This window comes from Choristoneura fumiferana, chromosome 25 (genome assembly GCF_025370935.1).
Source record: "Choristoneura fumiferana chromosome 25, NRCan_CFum_1, whole genome shotgun sequence".
NCBI lineage: Eukaryota > Metazoa > Arthropoda > Insecta > Lepidoptera > Tortricidae > Choristoneura > Choristoneura fumiferana.
This window is the reverse complement of record NC_133496.1, coordinates 657,409-674,176: the sequence shown is the minus strand read 5'-3', so window position 1 is coordinate 674,176 and position 16,768 is coordinate 657,409. Positions and strand designations below refer to the sequence as shown.

The following is a 16,768-nucleotide window of genomic DNA, read 5'->3' as shown; positions in this document are numbered from 1 at the left end:
TTGAACACGTGTTATCTCGGTTGCGCACAGATCATTTAAATACAGAGGAGACACTCAACTTAAGGAAACTTTGTACCAAATACGCAGACATATTTTACATAGAGGATGAACCTCTTACATTTACCAATCAAATAAAACACCACATAAAAACCACAGATGAAGTCCCTATTCATAGCAAGACATATAGATATCCGTACATTCACAGACAGGAAGTTAAAACACAAATAGCTAAAATGTTAGAACAGGGAATAATTCAACCATCAACATCAGCCTGGAGCGCACCCATTTGGGTAGTCCCAAAAAATCTGACGCATCCGGAAAAGTAAAGTGGAGATTAGTAGTTGATTTTCGAAAGCTAAATTCAAAAACAATAGATGATAAATACCCCATCCCCAACATATCAGACATCCTAGATAAACTAGGCAAATGTCAATATTTTACAACCTTAGATTTGGCAAGTGGCTTTTACCAAGTAGAGATGAACCCTTCCGACATTCATAAAACTGGATTTAATGTTGAAAATGGTCATTACGAATTTCTACGCATGCCAATGGGTTTAAAAAATTCCCCGTCCACATTCCAACGCGTAATGGACAACGTATTACAAGGATTACAAAATTCTATCTGTTTAGTATATCTGGACGATATATTAGTCTTTTCCACTTCCCTTCAGGAACATATAATCAATCTGGAAAAAATATTCCAAAGACTAAGGGAATCGAATTTTAAAATCCAAATGGATAAGTCAGAGTTCATGAAACAGGAAACTCCTTATCTTGGGCATATAATTACTCCACAGGGCGTAAAACCCAATCCTGATAAAATTTCAGCTATAAAAAAATATCCCTTACCAAGAACTGCAAAGCAAATAAAGCAATTTTTAGGCCTACTTGGTTATTATAGGAAATTTATTCCGGACTTTGCTCGCATAACAAAACCTTTAACTCAGTGCCTAAAGAAAAATAAAGGCGTAAACATTAACCAGGAATATATAGAATGTTTTGAGAAATGCAAGACTTTGCTTATAAATGACCCCATATTGCAGTACCCAGATTTTTCCAAAGAATTCATCCTTCGAACAGATGCTTCTAACGTTGCCCTTGGTGCCGTCCTCTCGCAGGGACCCTTAACTTCCGATAAACCTATTTCATTTGCGTCCCGTACATTAAATGACAGCGAATTAAACTATAGCACAATTGAGAAAGAACTATTAGCGATTGTGTGGGCAACTCAATATTTTAGACCCTACCTCTTTGGTCGTAAATTCAAAATTATAACCGACCACAAACCTTTGCAGTGGATGATGAACCTTAAAGAACCCAATGCCAGAATCACCCGATGGAGCTTGAAACTATCTGAATACGACTTTTCGGTAATATACAAAAAAGGAAAATCTAATACCATCGCTGATGCATTGTCACGTATAGAAATACATAACGAGGTCAGTTCAATGATAGCAAACTCACCTGAAACTCCCAATGTCTATGACTTGGAGGACAGACAGACAGAGACAAACCATACAAGCAACGAAAGTCCAATTTTAGAAATTCCTATTTCTGATGATCCACTTAACAAATTTACTAGACAAATAGTTTTCCGCATCATCGACCGAAAATCACGTATCTCTGATACCCTAACAAAGCCATTTGAAACACATTTAAGGACATACGTTGAAATCTGTAAAGAAAATTTGGAACTGGAGTTAATAACCGCAATTACTAAACATGTTGATCCTAAATATCGTACAGCAATACTAGTCCAGCCTATAGAAGAAATGTATACTATAGTACCTATCATACAAAATACATTCAAAAACACGTCCATGAAATTAGTATTAGTGAAATCTGAAATAGAAAATGTTTCCAATTTTGAACGACAGCAAGAAATTATCCGTAAATACCACGAAGGTAAGACAAATCATCGCGGTATAAATGAGTCATATTTAGCATTAGCACACAAATATTTTTGGCCAAAAATGCGCGACAGCATTACCAAATACATAAACGAATGCATCGTGTGTGGTCAAGCTAAGTACGAACGTTGCCCGATTCGACCGCAATTCCAGGTAGTGCCGCCGGCAACAAAACCTTTCGTTACCGTCCACGCTGACACATTTACTGTTGAACGCGAAAAATACTTAACAATAATCGATTCATTCTCTAAATACGCACAGGCATACCGGTTATCTGATGGCACCGCACTTAGTATTGTAAAAGCCTTATTACAGTTTTGCACTCATCATGGCCTGCCTTTAACTTTAGTAACGGATCAAGGTACCGAGTTCACGAACCAGCTAGTTGCAGAATTTCTAAGAGTTCATAAGATTAATCACCACAAAGTCGCGGCGCATGCACCAAACGAAAATGGCATTATAGAAAAATTTCATAGTACTTTCCTAGAACACTTGCGAATACTAAAACTCGAAAACAGTAGTGAGCACTCGAAACATTTAGTACCTTACGCTCTATTGGCATATAATAGCTCAATACATAGTTTCACTAAATGTCGACCCTATGACTTAATAAACGGACACTTCGACCCACGAGACCCTATTGACATTGACGTAACAGAACTTCTATTGCAGAACTATATTAATGACCATCGTAACAAAATGAAAACTGTTTATAACCTTGTGCATAATTCCTGTTTAGAGCAACGAGAATCCATAATGACAAGAGTAAATATGAACAGAAATCCTAACATAGAATACTCTCCCCAGCAAGAGGTTTACATACGAAACCCTCTTGCAGATAGACAAAAAATAGCTCCTAGATACACCCATGATACAGTTAAAGAGGACTTACCTGTTCACATATACACTTCCAAAAACGAGGCCCCGTTCCTAAGTCCCGACTTAAACCAGTACGTAAATCTCAATTGTTACAGGCTTCATCTACCGATGTGGACATGGATCAGCTTGGCCCTAACCCAAGAAATCCACCTTGAAAGTTTCGATGATGGACCTGGAATCCTGCCTTTTAAAATGGGACCAACAAAAGTCGTTTCCCACTACCACACATTTTTGCAAAGCATTCAGCTTGGCAAATTACATGACGACATTGACCTCATCAAAACACAGCTTACTAACGCAAGTAATTCCTTAGCAAATAATACATTTCGTTTCTTCCAATCCCAAATTAAATATTTGTATGCTAAACTCAATAAGGTTTCGGCGCAGTTGAGTACTTTCTCTAGCAAAAGAGTGCGACGAGGACTTATAGATCCTTTAGGTTCAGTTATTAAAAGCATAAGCGGCAACTTAGACCATAATGACGCCATTAGATATGATCATGCTCTCAAAATTCTAAAAAACAATGACGAAAAATTGTCGAAAACTTTTAATGAACATATAAGCTTAAATAAAAAATGGATGGTTGAACATAAGAAAATATTGTCAGCATTGAATACCAATCAGCAAATTTTAAGTAAAGATTTATTAAATTTAAAGAATGACAGTATGTTAAGCAATGGAAAACTGCTGGATTATGCACATCTTGCCCAAATGTTTAATATCGTTAGTGAAAATATAAACGACTTATATACCGAATTATTACGTATAGAAAACATATTAGCTTTCAGTAAGTTAAGTAATGTGCACCACTCTATTTTAAGTATAAGTTCTCTAAAGGACATGATTGGGAAATTGCACGAGATATATAGCAAAGATCAAATCTTAGATTTAGATACTAGAGATTACTATAGCTTCATAAATGTAGGTTCTTATTTTTCTAAGAATGATTTAGTAGTTGTCCTAAAAGTACCAATTATTTGTCAAGGCTCATTTGATTTTTATAAGTTATGCCCATTGCCAAACAAATACGGGCGCATCCTTATTCCTCCATATCCTTTCATAGCAACCAACCCTCAAGAATATGTGTACGTAGAGGCAGAATGCCCTAAATCCGGCGACTGGTACATCTGCCAACAAAAACTCAGCCATCAGATTCGTACGGAGCGAGACTGTATTCACAAACTCATTCATTTACAGGAGATAGATGGAACGTGTAAAACCACGCCTATCTCTCTGTCTAAGGAGGCTCTATTGGAGCTGGACGATCAACATTATGCCATAACATTTCCAAATCCTACTAAAGTACAAATCAACTGCCAGCAGGAGCAACATATCATTTTGAACGGAAGTTACGTCGCAACTATCCCGCAACACTGCTCTCTCAAGTCTTCACAGTTTACTATAGTAAACATTAATAACAAACTCCGAGGCCAACCACTGAAAATAATGTCAATACAACCAGAAACCAGAAGCCAGCAATCTAGCCCCATGTTGAGAATGAACTCTATCAATTTGAGCAATCTTGAAGCTATCGAGCAACAAATATCTATGGAAAAGCCGATCGAGACAAATGCGATCCAATCTTCAACCCTCTACCACACTACATTACCATTGTACCTTATCATACTATTCGGAGCAGGTGTAACAGCCTTCATACTATATCGAAAACATCGAGCCAGAGCGAAAGTCGATATCAAGCAAGATAATATAGAGCTGAAGAAAGCCGCTACATTTGCACTAAACCTAGCAAATAGTAGCTCGACTTAGAGGGGAGGTGTTAGGCACGGGCCCTACACAGCGCTACGTCATCGCGTCAGCACCTCGTACGACAACTCAACGTCACGGCGCAACGTCACGACACTACGTCACCACGCTACGTCGCCGACACAGTGAATTAGGCAATCAGTTTCGAACTAATTACAAAACCAGTGTGCACAGTGACTCGCAGCCTTTCGACACCTAACATCGGGTCCTATAGGACAACACGAAACCATTCGTGATAGTTTAAGTAAAACTTGTATTCTTTATCATTAAATTTTATTATTATTAAATCCGCAATTATAATTCATCTCCTCCGCTGCTGCCCCCTCCATAATTCGCGTGAGTACGCGTTCCCGCCCGCGATTCTTTTAGCGTACGCAGTATTTAGGAGTACGGCGGCTGACAACGTTCCGCCAACTTGAAAACTAGCATTAATACATTAACTGAAAACACTTTTTAATTGAAAATTTTATAATAAATTGCTGACAATCCTAAGCCTGTATAAAGTATGAAGGGAAGTTTTTAGTCGGTATTTAATATAAGTTAAAATTAAAAAAATATGAAGTGTGAAGACTGAACTGTGACGTGGAATTCGGTAGTTCGATATTCGTAAAACTACTAAAACTAGTACGCGTATACGCAATTACGGGAGCGCATTTACGGGAATCATTTTGTTTACGCAATGAGTCAATTGAGTTAAGTACTCGTAGATACTCGTGGACCTAGTCTTTGGATCTAGTCTTTTTGTGGACGCGTACTCGCAAGACTCAGTCCGCGTTTTGCCTAGTACGTCTCACCTCTACTTTTCATTTAAAAAGGTTCAATGGTGGCTCATGAACATGAATTAAAGTCCTTGACCGTACATTTTAAGAGATGAGCCTTTTCTAGGCCATTTAATTCCACGCACACTGCTTAGCTACCTCGCATATTATTATCTCTGGTGCAGGGATGTAACGGATGTGGTTTTATCGGAACCGAAAGCGGAACCAGGAGGTGTTAAGGGTAGTGCGGAGGAGATGTTAAGGGTAGGTCTACTAAACCTAATAATAATACAATTTGACTGTGATCGCGAGTGTCAGAAACGTTACATAATTACTAATTAGCCCTCTGTATGTTTTTGATGTACGCCACTCATGTCCAGTCGCCGCGCTAAGTATTGACATCCGATATAATTTCCGTTTCAAAAATACCGGCATCTGTATTCCTAAACTTGACACTAGATGATTTAAAACTTTATCCAAATCAAATACTATTTTGATTGATTTTAGTTTCTGACAGACTTATGAAAATATTTTCTAAACCAACACCGACACGTGTAGAAAATTGATTTTTTATTCATTAAACATGATAGATAAACTAAAATGCAACACTTATGATTTCGACAGTGTAAACATTGTAAAAACCTGATTGCCAACTCCTCTAATTCGTCATTTTATTCTTAGGCAACGCGATAGTCAAGGAATAATTCAAACTTATTAGACATTAAACCGCTTAAAAGTAAAAGCAGAACTAGTGTCATTTCAATGACTACAAGTTAGCTCCATGGCAAAGCCACAAACCTACAATGCTGGCGCAAAATAGATTTCGATGGCAAGTAGTTCCATGGTTTCCATATTCAAGAAACTGCTATTGTGTCTTGGAAAGATAAAGAAACATTCGGAAACAAACATGAAAATATATGGTATTTATGTGGAAGAAAAGATGTATATATTCATAATCATAATAGCAATAAATGGCGTTCCTTGGACTCAGTCCAACCAATTTTTTTTTATCTGCTTCTTTTAGGTGACAAATGTGGATGACATCGCTCACCATTTATTTTCTTTGCACATACAGTAGTTTTGCCAGGCATCAACATCATTGAATCAAAAATATTAACATCATACCCAAAATTTAGAAAAACCTAGCAACACTAGCACTACCGACTTACTCATCCAAGAAGTGCGTTTTCAAATACTTCATCATGCCGAAGGTGCGGAAGCGTTTCGTCCCAATTACTTTATAGAGGGCGTCGTCGCAAATGGCAAACTGTTTATTGTTGGGGTCGTAGAGTTTTTTCTCCTTAATGATGGCCCACACGCGTTTGACAACCTCATGCCGCGGCATTTCCTCCTCGCCCATGAGTTCTGCGAGCGCGGGAGACAGTTTGTACGCGCGCGTGTAGCCACCGCCTTTGCCGCGTCCGCCCGCCTGTGAAAATAATTATTTAGTTATCAAACACTCACAAAATAACAAAGGCATACACAAGGTGAATCTTGCCTCTCGCTAGTTTGTAACAAATGTGAGGAAGAGAGTCATATGACTGCAATAATAAAACTGCAATTCGATATAAATCATCATGTAATAAAAGACAATGGTTCAACATACCTTCTTGGCCTTAGGGGTTTTTTCTTTCTTGGACTTGCCCCAATCAGCATCTTCGTCATCAGAGCCCTTCTTCTTTCCTCTCTTCTTTTTAGGTGCTGGTTTCTGCAAATAAATATAACAAAGAGTTCAATTTTATTTGTTTGTAATTACCATGTAGGGGTTAATCTCTGAAAAGAATTAACAGATAGTAGGAAGGAAGCTACACTATCCCAGATTAACAGGGACACGCAGGATGCAGAAGGAGAAAAGGAAGAACAAAGAAAAAAGCAGTCTGTCGTCTACTGTCTATTCAGTTCACTTGCTCAACATCCAATATAGTAAGTTTTTTTTTCGAGGCTTAAGTGATCCTGTGTGACTGCCAGCATCATTGAAAGACTCGATGGCCACATTTATCAAACACTTCTATTGCAATGTCCATATTATCTGGCTGCAAAGGAGTGCTTGATAAACCTGTAAATTCGTACTGCATCTTCCGATACCGGACAACTCAAAATAACATTCACTGCACCATTGAAATCACTCAAATACCTTTTACGGATATCCTTGGTCCTTATCCAGGGGTACACACTCCACCAAAAAATGTACTAAGTCCTCAATGCTATTACAATCCGTGCACAAAAATAGTAAGTTACAATGCTGACTTACCTCATCGGAGTCGCTGCCACCAGAGGCATCGTCCTCTTCTGAGCTCTCCTTGCGTTTCTTTGCTTTTGGGGCAGCACGCTTTGGTGGCTTCTTCTCTTCTTCTGCCTCCTGTTAAATAGAACAATAATTTGATTTGAACGAGGGTCAATAAATTTTTAGTGTTGTTATTCGGTCCCATGACCCAGGAGACAGTGAAACGCTTAGAAAAATGTTTGCAATGTAGGTATACTTACTAGCATTGCTTTTGAGATGAGCCATGAAGGAATTGCCTTAAAACTGTCACAACTCCCAACTTTCAGTGGATTTGTACCCCATAAAAGTATATAACTAAATGTAAACAAACTTCAGCTGCCAGATTTGGTACATTCAAGGATTTTAAACATTTTACTTATCTATACAAACTAGACTAGTGTATTTCAATACAGAAATTTAAATGTTTAGATAGTTTAATGGCAGAATTTCAATATTTAAGACACCAATTGACATTGTTTTCTTTACATTTAGTTAAATACCTATCCAAAATAAGTATAGGTGTGTGTGATGTGTGTGTGACATTGAGCAAAGTAAATGTTAACAGCTCATTGATATGGACCTCTGCAAAGTAGCATTTTACCTCTTCCTCTTCCGATCCTTCATCCTCTTTACTGTTGACATAGTCCATCACAAGCTGGTCGATGATCTTCCTTTTCTCGGTCAGGTCACAGTCAAAGCTCTTCTCCAACTTTTGTCGGACCTTTTTCGATGATGTGTTGGCCAGGTCAGCATTTTTGAGAATCTCTGTTAAAGGATTATTCAATATTTTGAGGTGATTTTAGTTGGCAGTGTCAATTGTTTCCTAGATTTAATAAAACAATAAATTTAAAAAATCAAAACCCGACTGCGTTAAAAAATACTAAAAAGAAGAAAACAAGACGTGGTCTAGAACTCTGTTAAGTAGCTAACTTCAGATACTAAGAACTTTTGAGCTGGTTGCGATTCGAATGGGTCCCAACTGTTGAAGTTTAAGTTAGCTACTTAACAGAGTTCTAGACCACGTCTTGTTTTCATCTTAGTATTTTAATTTTTTAACACAGTCGGGTTTTGATTTTTTAAATTTATTGTTTTATTTCATAGTTTTTTGATATTTCTGTGAAAACGGTAAATAAAAACACATGACTTGTATATTTTTTTGTAATCTGTTTTTAAATCTCTTCATTTTGATATACTTACTACTTGAAAGGTTTGAATAAAAAAAAATTTTGAAGTCTCGCAATTTGGCTCAAAAAACTGAAATACTTATGATTCATTTTTGTTAAAAATGTTTAATCATGCAACTCTTATTATAAAAATCACCATAGCTTCTCGAAATAATATAAGTATATTTTGGTTTTAATTAATAACCATCTTTTTTACCCAACTGCGAAGAAGGAGGGTTATTATCTGCTGTTATTGGAAATAAAACCAGTGTCAACAAAAACATAAAGCCTTACTGTACCTCATAAAAATAAAACACTTGTCTCATAAATGGTTCAATACAGTTGAATATTCGGTGATTTAGCCGAATACCGAATATATAACGAATATTCGGCCCATCCCTATTAATAATAATATTAAGAATGAAAATAAATACTGAATAATATCAACTCAGTGGAAGCATATTATTGAATTGAATGAGAAACTATCACAATAAAAAAAAAATAGTTTATTTTTATCAAAACTCATAATCATAAAAGTACGTACAATTCCGAGTGCACATTAAAAAACTATTACTATTAGCAGAAGAATGCCTACTTATCGTCTGTAAAGAACATGAACACAAACGATCGATGTGCGATTCGGAACGTAACAATGGCTGCCGTCAAAAAATGACAAACATAACTTTATACACTGAAATAACCAATTCTGTTGGAAATAAGGAATTTCAAGCAAAATGTTTCAAGTAAAATCTGCTCACTAACATAGTGCGCTCAATTTCGTAACCTCAAATAAAGGCTCGACGCTGCCATTACCGCGCTACATACGTGGAGCATTACATCGGGCAAGTTACGCGTTGTACAAAAATAAACCACCAGTGGGCAAGTTAATCTAGAAAGCCACAAATGAGGGCAAATATCCAGAAAGAAGCGCACAATAATGTCGAACAACTTTCACTTGAAACATTTTTGTTTAATCGTCTTACTATCAGAGATATTTCAATGAGAAGATGAGAAAAATAAGTTCCCCTTGAACAATGTAGGAAGCCATTATGCGGCCACCAAACATCAGCGAAACCTAGGCCATGAATAGCTTGAAACGGTCCTTTTAACTCGGAAATTTAATAATAAATATCCTTTATGACTTAATAGTGTTGTTGAACTTACTTGCGATCTCTTTTTCAAGTTCTTCCTTGCTAATGTCTGCCATTTTCTTGAACTCAGTAAATTTCCTCCCGCGACGTAAGGAAAAGCAAGCCACACAATAATATACCTACGCGCTAGGTGCTACACGGCGTCCTAACGAATTTAGCCGAAGATCGTATCGGTACTATTCGGGGCAGAAAAATCCACCAATGAGTGTCAGGAGCGGCAACGTGCACAACCAATCAACGAAGAGATTCTTTGACGTCCAAGAGCGCTAAATTTTAAATTGACTATAATTATTTTTAGTTTCTTAGTAAAATTTTATAATAACCCTTTGTCCTCTTTAGTTAAGTAAAAAAAATACATATGAACACCAGCAACAGCTAATACTTATATATTATGTGTTTTTAAACGTGAAAAGTAAAATAATAGCTAAATATCCTCAAATGAAACTGTGATCAAACACGTCACAACCACACCACTACTCTGCTGGGCTACTACGAAACTCAAAACTCGAAGTTCGTATCGTTGTACCGTCCCTCTCGCTCTCGTATTAAACAGTATAAGCGTCAGCGGGATGGCAACATACGAAGTTCGAGTTTCGAGTTTCGTAGTAGCCCAGCTGAGCCAAAGAGAATTTATCTACTTCTACAAAGTTTGACGCACAAACGCACAAACAAATGTGTCAAGCTGTCAATTTGGCTTGTCTTAGCAAAAGAAATTAACACTGAAAAATTGTTTGTAATATTGTTTCGGTTATTGCTTCATATTTAGTATTGATAAGTATGTATACATTTATTTTCAATCTAGAACTTAATATAATTATATTTCGGTGTAAAATTTACTCATTGCAATTTGACTACAATAAATTGAGCGTTTATAAAGTTTAATCAAACAAACAAGACCGTAAGGCGTATTACATGGTTAACTATTATTTTTCATTAACTTTCAGTCGTTTCACGTTTTCGTAGGCCGATTTGGTGTTTTTATATCATATATATGTAGAAAAAATGAGAAATGATCATATTTATATGTTTTACAGGTCAAAGAAATAATACGATTAACAAATTTCGGAAAGAGACCCACACAGACACACCTTTTGAAATATGACTTTAAACTGTCAAAAGTGTCAAATCCACGCGTGTGTCAAATTCCTATTCCTAACCTATTATAATTTAATTCATCTTGCTGAGTAAATGTTATTTTGTAATTTTGTGATTTAGATTTTAGTTTTATACAATGGCTAAAGTAAAGAACAAGCGAAACGCTGGTGCGGCTGATAGAGCTAACCATAAGAGAAAGGCAGAGGCAAATAAGAAGTTAAATCCATTCGAAGTGCATATAAATAGAGAAAAACATAAGATTTTAGGCAAGAAATCTAAACATGACCGAGGATTGCCTGGTGTATCGCGTGCTAAGGCTATACAGAAGGTAAATTATTTACTGACTGCCAATAATTATTCTGTATTTTAAATAAAAACTTTCTTCAGCTTGTAATTAATTTTGTATCAAATGAAAGAACCAGTTTTTTAAATAATTTCATCATTTCAATCAGCAGATCTTCCTTCTCTTTGCATCCTACTCTGCTTTTTTTTTAAAAGCACTACTAGCTATCACTTTTAAACCTACAAATTCATACTACCCATAGAGAAAAGAAACCCTTGGCACCGAGATGAAACTTATGCACAAAACAAACACATTCATTGACAAACGAATTGGAGAGAAAAACAATGAGTTGTCAGCAGAAGACAAGATGGTTGCTCGGTTTGCTGCGGAGAGAGTTAAGCAGCACAGCCGGAAGAATATTTATAATTTGGCTGATGATGAAGTGTTGACGCATAGGTATTGTGCCCATACAATATAGTTATTCAATGTTTTTTCTATATCAATAATTTTTTCTTTGCATAGTATGTTCAAATAATGAGAATTTCTGTGACAGGCTAGTCGGAGCTAGTATTGTGAGGTCATTTGACATATTGATAAACATGTTTGGCCCCGGCAACAATCCACTAAGCTCTTAAGGTGATTTTCCTCCGGCGAGGTGAGACAAGACAAGGCGAGACGAGAATTGAAATTTGTATATGTAATTGTCGCGGCGGTCGCGCTAGAATGCATACAAATTTCAATTCTCGTCTCGCCTCCTCTGGTCTCGCGTCGCCGGTGGAAAATCACCATTACGCTATGCCTATGCATATCCCACTGTAGTCACTTCTATGCGGGTGACACGTATACGTGTCACAGACGTGATACGTTCCGGTCCAGTAACACAACGTCTGTGACTTTTTAGTTCTTACTCCTATGCCAGTGACACGCATGTTGGGTCAAAATAATTCGTACCTCCTAAAGGCTTGTTGCCGGAGCCGCATGCAATCCACTAAGCTCTTACGCTAGGCATAGCGCATATCCCACAGCAGTCAAAATACGTGGCACTGGCATAGGAGTAAGAACTAAAAAGTCACAGATATTGTGTCACTGAGGCGGAATGTGTTAACTAAATTAGCCACTGCAAGCACAAATATAACATCAAAAGATCTCCATGATACTAATGTTATTTAGTGATGTTTCACCTGCCAAGAATCCCTCATTGATTGATTCTTTACAAAATTTTAAAACAAAACAAATTGTGCCTTATTAGTACCCCAATAATATCCCAATGTTGCACAGACATATACTTCTTTTTTTTGCATTAAAAAAAGGGTAAGTCTTTTTATTGAAAAACCTTTTAAAATAACAGTAACTATTACTTATGATACCAAAAGCATGTAAATGATCATATGTCCTTGTTAATTTTTATACATATATTTGCTGTAACTTATTTTTCAATAAAGACATGTCAAGATCGCTTACTTTCTTTCTAATGCTAAAAAAAAGGAAGTGTGGTCTTGGATGTTATTGTAAAGTGGCAAAGTATTTTGGTTGTAGTTTAAAGTATATTCAGCAATAACTATTTAATCTGTTCATTTAACTTCTATTTATTTATCATTTGTAAACATGAGTTATGTTTTTGTTTTCAGAGGACAAACTTTAGAACAGATAGAAAAGTTTGATGATCCTCGGTCTGATGAAGAGGATGAAGCGGGTTTCAAAGGCTTAGATGGCGAGTATCTACATCTTAGGGAAAAAACAAAAAGTTGTAATTGGTCTGCCAGCGACAGTACTTAAAAAAAATCCAGTACTTAAGTGTACCTGTGTGACTATGCCAGCCTCATTGGAAGAATTAATGGCCAAATTCATCAAAAAATTTCTCCTGCTATGTTCAGATTCACTGGCTGCAAAGGAGCGCTTAATGAACCTGTATATTTATATTGCATCTTCCAATACCGGACAACTCAAAGTTGCACTTGCCTGATGTTTTTATTTATAGTATGCTTCAAGGTGTGGCTAAAAAAATGATGAAACTAAAAATTTACGGAATATAAAATGGTATTAATTCTTTTCTTAGATGATTTTGTTGCGGATGGTCATTTTGGTGGCGGAGTCCTTTCTAAGTCTGATAAAGATGGAGCTAAGTCCCATAAAGACTTGATCGAGCAGCTGATAGCAGAGAGCAAGAAGAGAAAAGCGGAGAAACAGAAGGAGAAAGAACAGACCCTGGATCTAACAGAGAAACTGGACAGCGAGTGGAAGGACTTGCAGCCCGTGGTGTTTAAAAGGTATAACAATTCAACAGGTTTGGGGCCGCCCATAAAAGTCGTCACATTTTGACCATTTTCAGCACCAGCTGTCACACATATTGCTATGAGTTTTGCAACCCGTGCACTGAAGCAACAACAATTAACATTTATTACAGAGCACGTGTAGAAGAAGAATCTGTCATAGACAAACTCCTCGGCAAGGCCGAGCAGAACAGCCAGGACTATGACAAGATGATGCGGGAACTGAGGTTCGAGAAGAGAGGCACGGTGAGTACCCTAGTCGCATAGTTTTTGCAAGTTAGGATTTTTTTCAACAGAAACCATAAATTTTTTTCATAACTAGCCTAAGTTTCTCTGGTATGGTTACCTCAATTTAAATTATGTACGTTTTTTTTTTCAGCCGTCTGACGCCATAAAGAGTGACGAGAAGTTAGAGAAAGAAGAACGATTGAGGATTGCGCAGTTAGAAAAGGAGAGAGATCTCCGTATGTTAGGGGATGTTGATGAGTCCAAATCCCAACCAGCTAGGAAGCATCGGTAAGATCAGCCCCAATATTTTTTCGACGATCAACTTAAGATTATTTATTCGAATATATTTTTACAAGCTTTTGCCCCTTTTGGGAACTGTGCATTTTTCCAGGATAAAATGTAGCCCTATGACATCAAAATCACGTTGATCCGTCGCTCCGTTACGACGTGAAAGACGGACAAACATACAAACAAACACACTTTCGCATTTATAATATTAGTATGGATTCTTTCACCGGTTTGTCACATTTGAAATTTACTACGACCTTTTCGATATAAGGAAAGCTGCACAAACTTATGAAGGAATTCCCTGGTGTGTGTGAAGTTCCCAATCTGCTTTGAGTCTGAAGCTGAGCTCTGCATCTGAGAGGAAGCCTGTGCCCAGTGGGACGTAAAGAGGGCTAAAAGACAGGCGAAATACCGCTAGATGGCGTTAGTGTCGTGAGATTTTTTGACGTTACGGTCTTGCTTGCAATGAGGGCTATTGTTTTCGCGCTCACCAGTTGGCGCCACAGTAGACAGAGGTCCTGCCTGAAGTATAGTGGTCAGTTTGTTATTGCGGGCGTGAAAACAAAATGTATACCATAATATACCATAAAAATTTCGAGCATGCCACAGTGTTGCGTAGTCCCGTTTTGTTGGAAAAAAAGGGAGGACAAAGGTTTCCGAAAGACAAAACTGTCCCAAAACACACACATTCATTGTCCCGTAACGCATATTTTCCATAATTAATTTCAGGTATTGCAAAATATTCACAAAATTATTCTAATTATAAATAAACCCGCGTAGCTCACCCAAAAACAGTGAAATTTGACATTTCGGAGACCTCTCGCTACACTAGCGCCTCTAGCGGCGAATTCATACGCGATAGCCCTCATTGGCTAATAACTAAAAGAGCCAATTGCAAGCAAGACCTTAATGTCAAAATAACCTTACGATACTAACGCCATCTAGCGATATTTCGCCTGTCTTTTAGCCCACATTGGTAGGAGATCGTGTAGATGCTATTTTCTTTGATTTGTAAACAGTTGATTTTTTTTTATTGTGATTTTTTTGGCTTTGGGTATACGGCAGGACTTACCTGTAACACATTCTTTCAATTCATTTGTTCAAAAGTATATAAATACATTAATATATTAAAAATTCTAGCTGGTACTTCTTGGGGTGTTCACCCAACACACCTAAGATGTCTTTACATATCATTGATTAGAAGCAGATTAGATTATGGCAGTTTCTTGTTTGGATCATGTGCAAACTCGCACTTGAATAAGTTGGACATTGTCCAGAATCATGCTTTGCGTATATGTGGAGGGTTTATTCGGAGCACTCCAATTCATGTGATGCAGAACGAACTCTGTTTGCCACCTCTTTCAGTCCGCAGACAGTTTTTGGCATCACGTTACTGGCTCAGAGTTGGTTCTGTATCGAGCGATGAAACTATTGAACTCCTGCAGCAGTTGTCTGGGCAGTGCGAACTCAGTTATTGGACCAACAAAGCAAAGCCAATGCTTGTCGCGGTGAACAATTTTTTTAGAGAGGTAGATATGCATAGAGCTCCCATATTGGATATGTATACAATTGGTATATGGGTATCATATATTGACATTCAGGCTTGTGTTAAATGTTTTGTAGATAGCGTAAGCAAACCAAAACGAAGTGTACCAATTGATTGCCTTAAGAATAATGTCATCCAAATGATGGTTCAAGAATATGACGGATTTTATAAGTTGTTTACAGATGGATCCAAGAGTATGGGGGTTGGGGCTGCATTTTTTGATCCACAGTTGAACATCTCTAAGCAATTTAATTTGGATTCTAGAATCTGTATAATGAGAGCAGAGCTAATTGCCATATATGAAGCTCTTTTATATGCTCAGACTATTGAAAAGAGCAAGGTAGTTGTACTTTCGGATTCGAGAAGTGCACTTCAACACCTGGCTCAGTGTGTCTCGGGTTCCCGAGGTATGCCGATAGCCTATGATGTCATAAAACTTATATATTTCTTGCAATGTAACCACACCCAAATTGTTTTGCAATGGATTCCATCTCATGTGGGGGTAGCTGGGAATGAGCAGGCAGATAGGTTGGCTAGCCTGGCTATCACAGGGGGGATTGATCGTGTTTCTAAGCCATATGGTACTGAATTGGTGCAACTGGCTAAGGAGGAGTGCGTTTCCAAATGGCAGGAACTTTTTAGTGCAGCATTGTTGACAAAGGGCATTTGGTATGGTACCATGCAGAATAAGGTATTTAAAGTTCCCTGGTTTGATTGTGCCGGCCTGTCCAGGGGCCTTCTTGTGTCAGCACTACGTGTTCGATCTGGTCACATTCCACTTAATTGTTTTTTGCATTTGATGAGAGTTGTGCAATCACCTTTGTGTATGGATGTAATAAGACTGAAGACCTTATTCACTTTCTTGTGGAATGTGATCAGAATAAGGAGATCAGAGTCAGGTATTTGGATGGTATGGGCTTGTTCAATGGAGGTGTAAATGTAATTCTCAGTCGACCGCTTTCAGAAGAAGCGATGCGAATTTACAGATTCATTGGACGGGCCTTTGCATCCAGAGAAGTGGTTTCAGTGCAAGGGAGTGTAATATTTGTCTGTAGTGTGGTGTATATATCTGAGGCTCCCCATGAGGCTGACATAGTCACATTTGGTGTGCTAAAGCCTCGTTAAAATATTAGAAGGAAAAAAAAAAAAAAAAAAAAAACACATTCTT

General features: G+C 37.5%; 2 protein-coding genes across 2 annotated transcripts in view; one reads left to right on the top strand and one right to left on the bottom strand.

The window, feature by feature from the left end:
* Window positions 1-4,868: 4,868 nt before the first annotated feature.
* Non2 (upstream activation factor subunit spp27 homolog Non2) lies at window positions 4,869-10,041 on the bottom strand. Its single transcript, XM_074107408.1, has 5 exons — window positions 9,904-10,041; window positions 8,178-8,341; window positions 7,565-7,672; window positions 6,920-7,021; window positions 4,869-6,742 (listed from the first exon to the last, which is right to left on the bottom strand). The coding sequence occupies exons 1-5, from the start codon at window positions 9,944-9,946 to the stop codon at window positions 6,479-6,481; spliced, it is 681 nt and encodes a 226-aa protein (XP_073963509.1). The 5' UTR covers window positions 9,947-10,041; the 3' UTR covers window positions 4,869-6,478.
* A 975-nt stretch (window positions 10,042-11,016) lies between these two features.
* The window catches only part of l(3)07882 (Nucleolar protein 14 homolog l(3)07882), a 10,530-nt gene continuing 4,778 nt past the window's right edge, over window positions 11,017-16,768 (top strand). Inside the window, exons 1-6 of the mRNA XM_074107201.1 lie at window positions 11,017-11,313; window positions 11,531-11,724; window positions 12,897-12,979; window positions 13,325-13,535; window positions 13,673-13,784; window positions 13,918-14,054. Coding sequence (XP_073963302.1) covers window positions 11,122-11,313; window positions 11,531-11,724; window positions 12,897-12,979; window positions 13,325-13,535; window positions 13,673-13,784; window positions 13,918-14,054 — 929 coding nt within the window. The 5' untranslated portion in view covers window positions 11,017-11,121. The remainder of the gene's footprint in view (window positions 11,314-11,530; window positions 11,725-12,896; window positions 12,980-13,324; window positions 13,536-13,672; window positions 13,785-13,917; window positions 14,055-16,768) is intronic.

What these genes read in the sequence shown, in the direction of transcription:
- Non2 (XM_074107408.1), bottom strand. Translation starts at nt 9,946, where the DNA reads ATGGCAGACATTAGCAAGGAAGAACTTGAAAAAGAGATCGCAA. An exon ending in ACTTGAAAAAGAGATCGCAA is followed by an intron (nt 8,342 to 9,903) that starts GTAAGTTCAACA and finishes ATCCTTTAACAG; the next exon opens with AGATTCTCAAAAATGCTGAC. An exon ending in AAACCCCTAAGGCCAAGAAG is followed by an intron (nt 6,743 to 6,919) that starts GTATGTTGAACC and finishes TTATTTTCACAG; the next exon opens with GCGGGCGGACGCGGCAAAGG.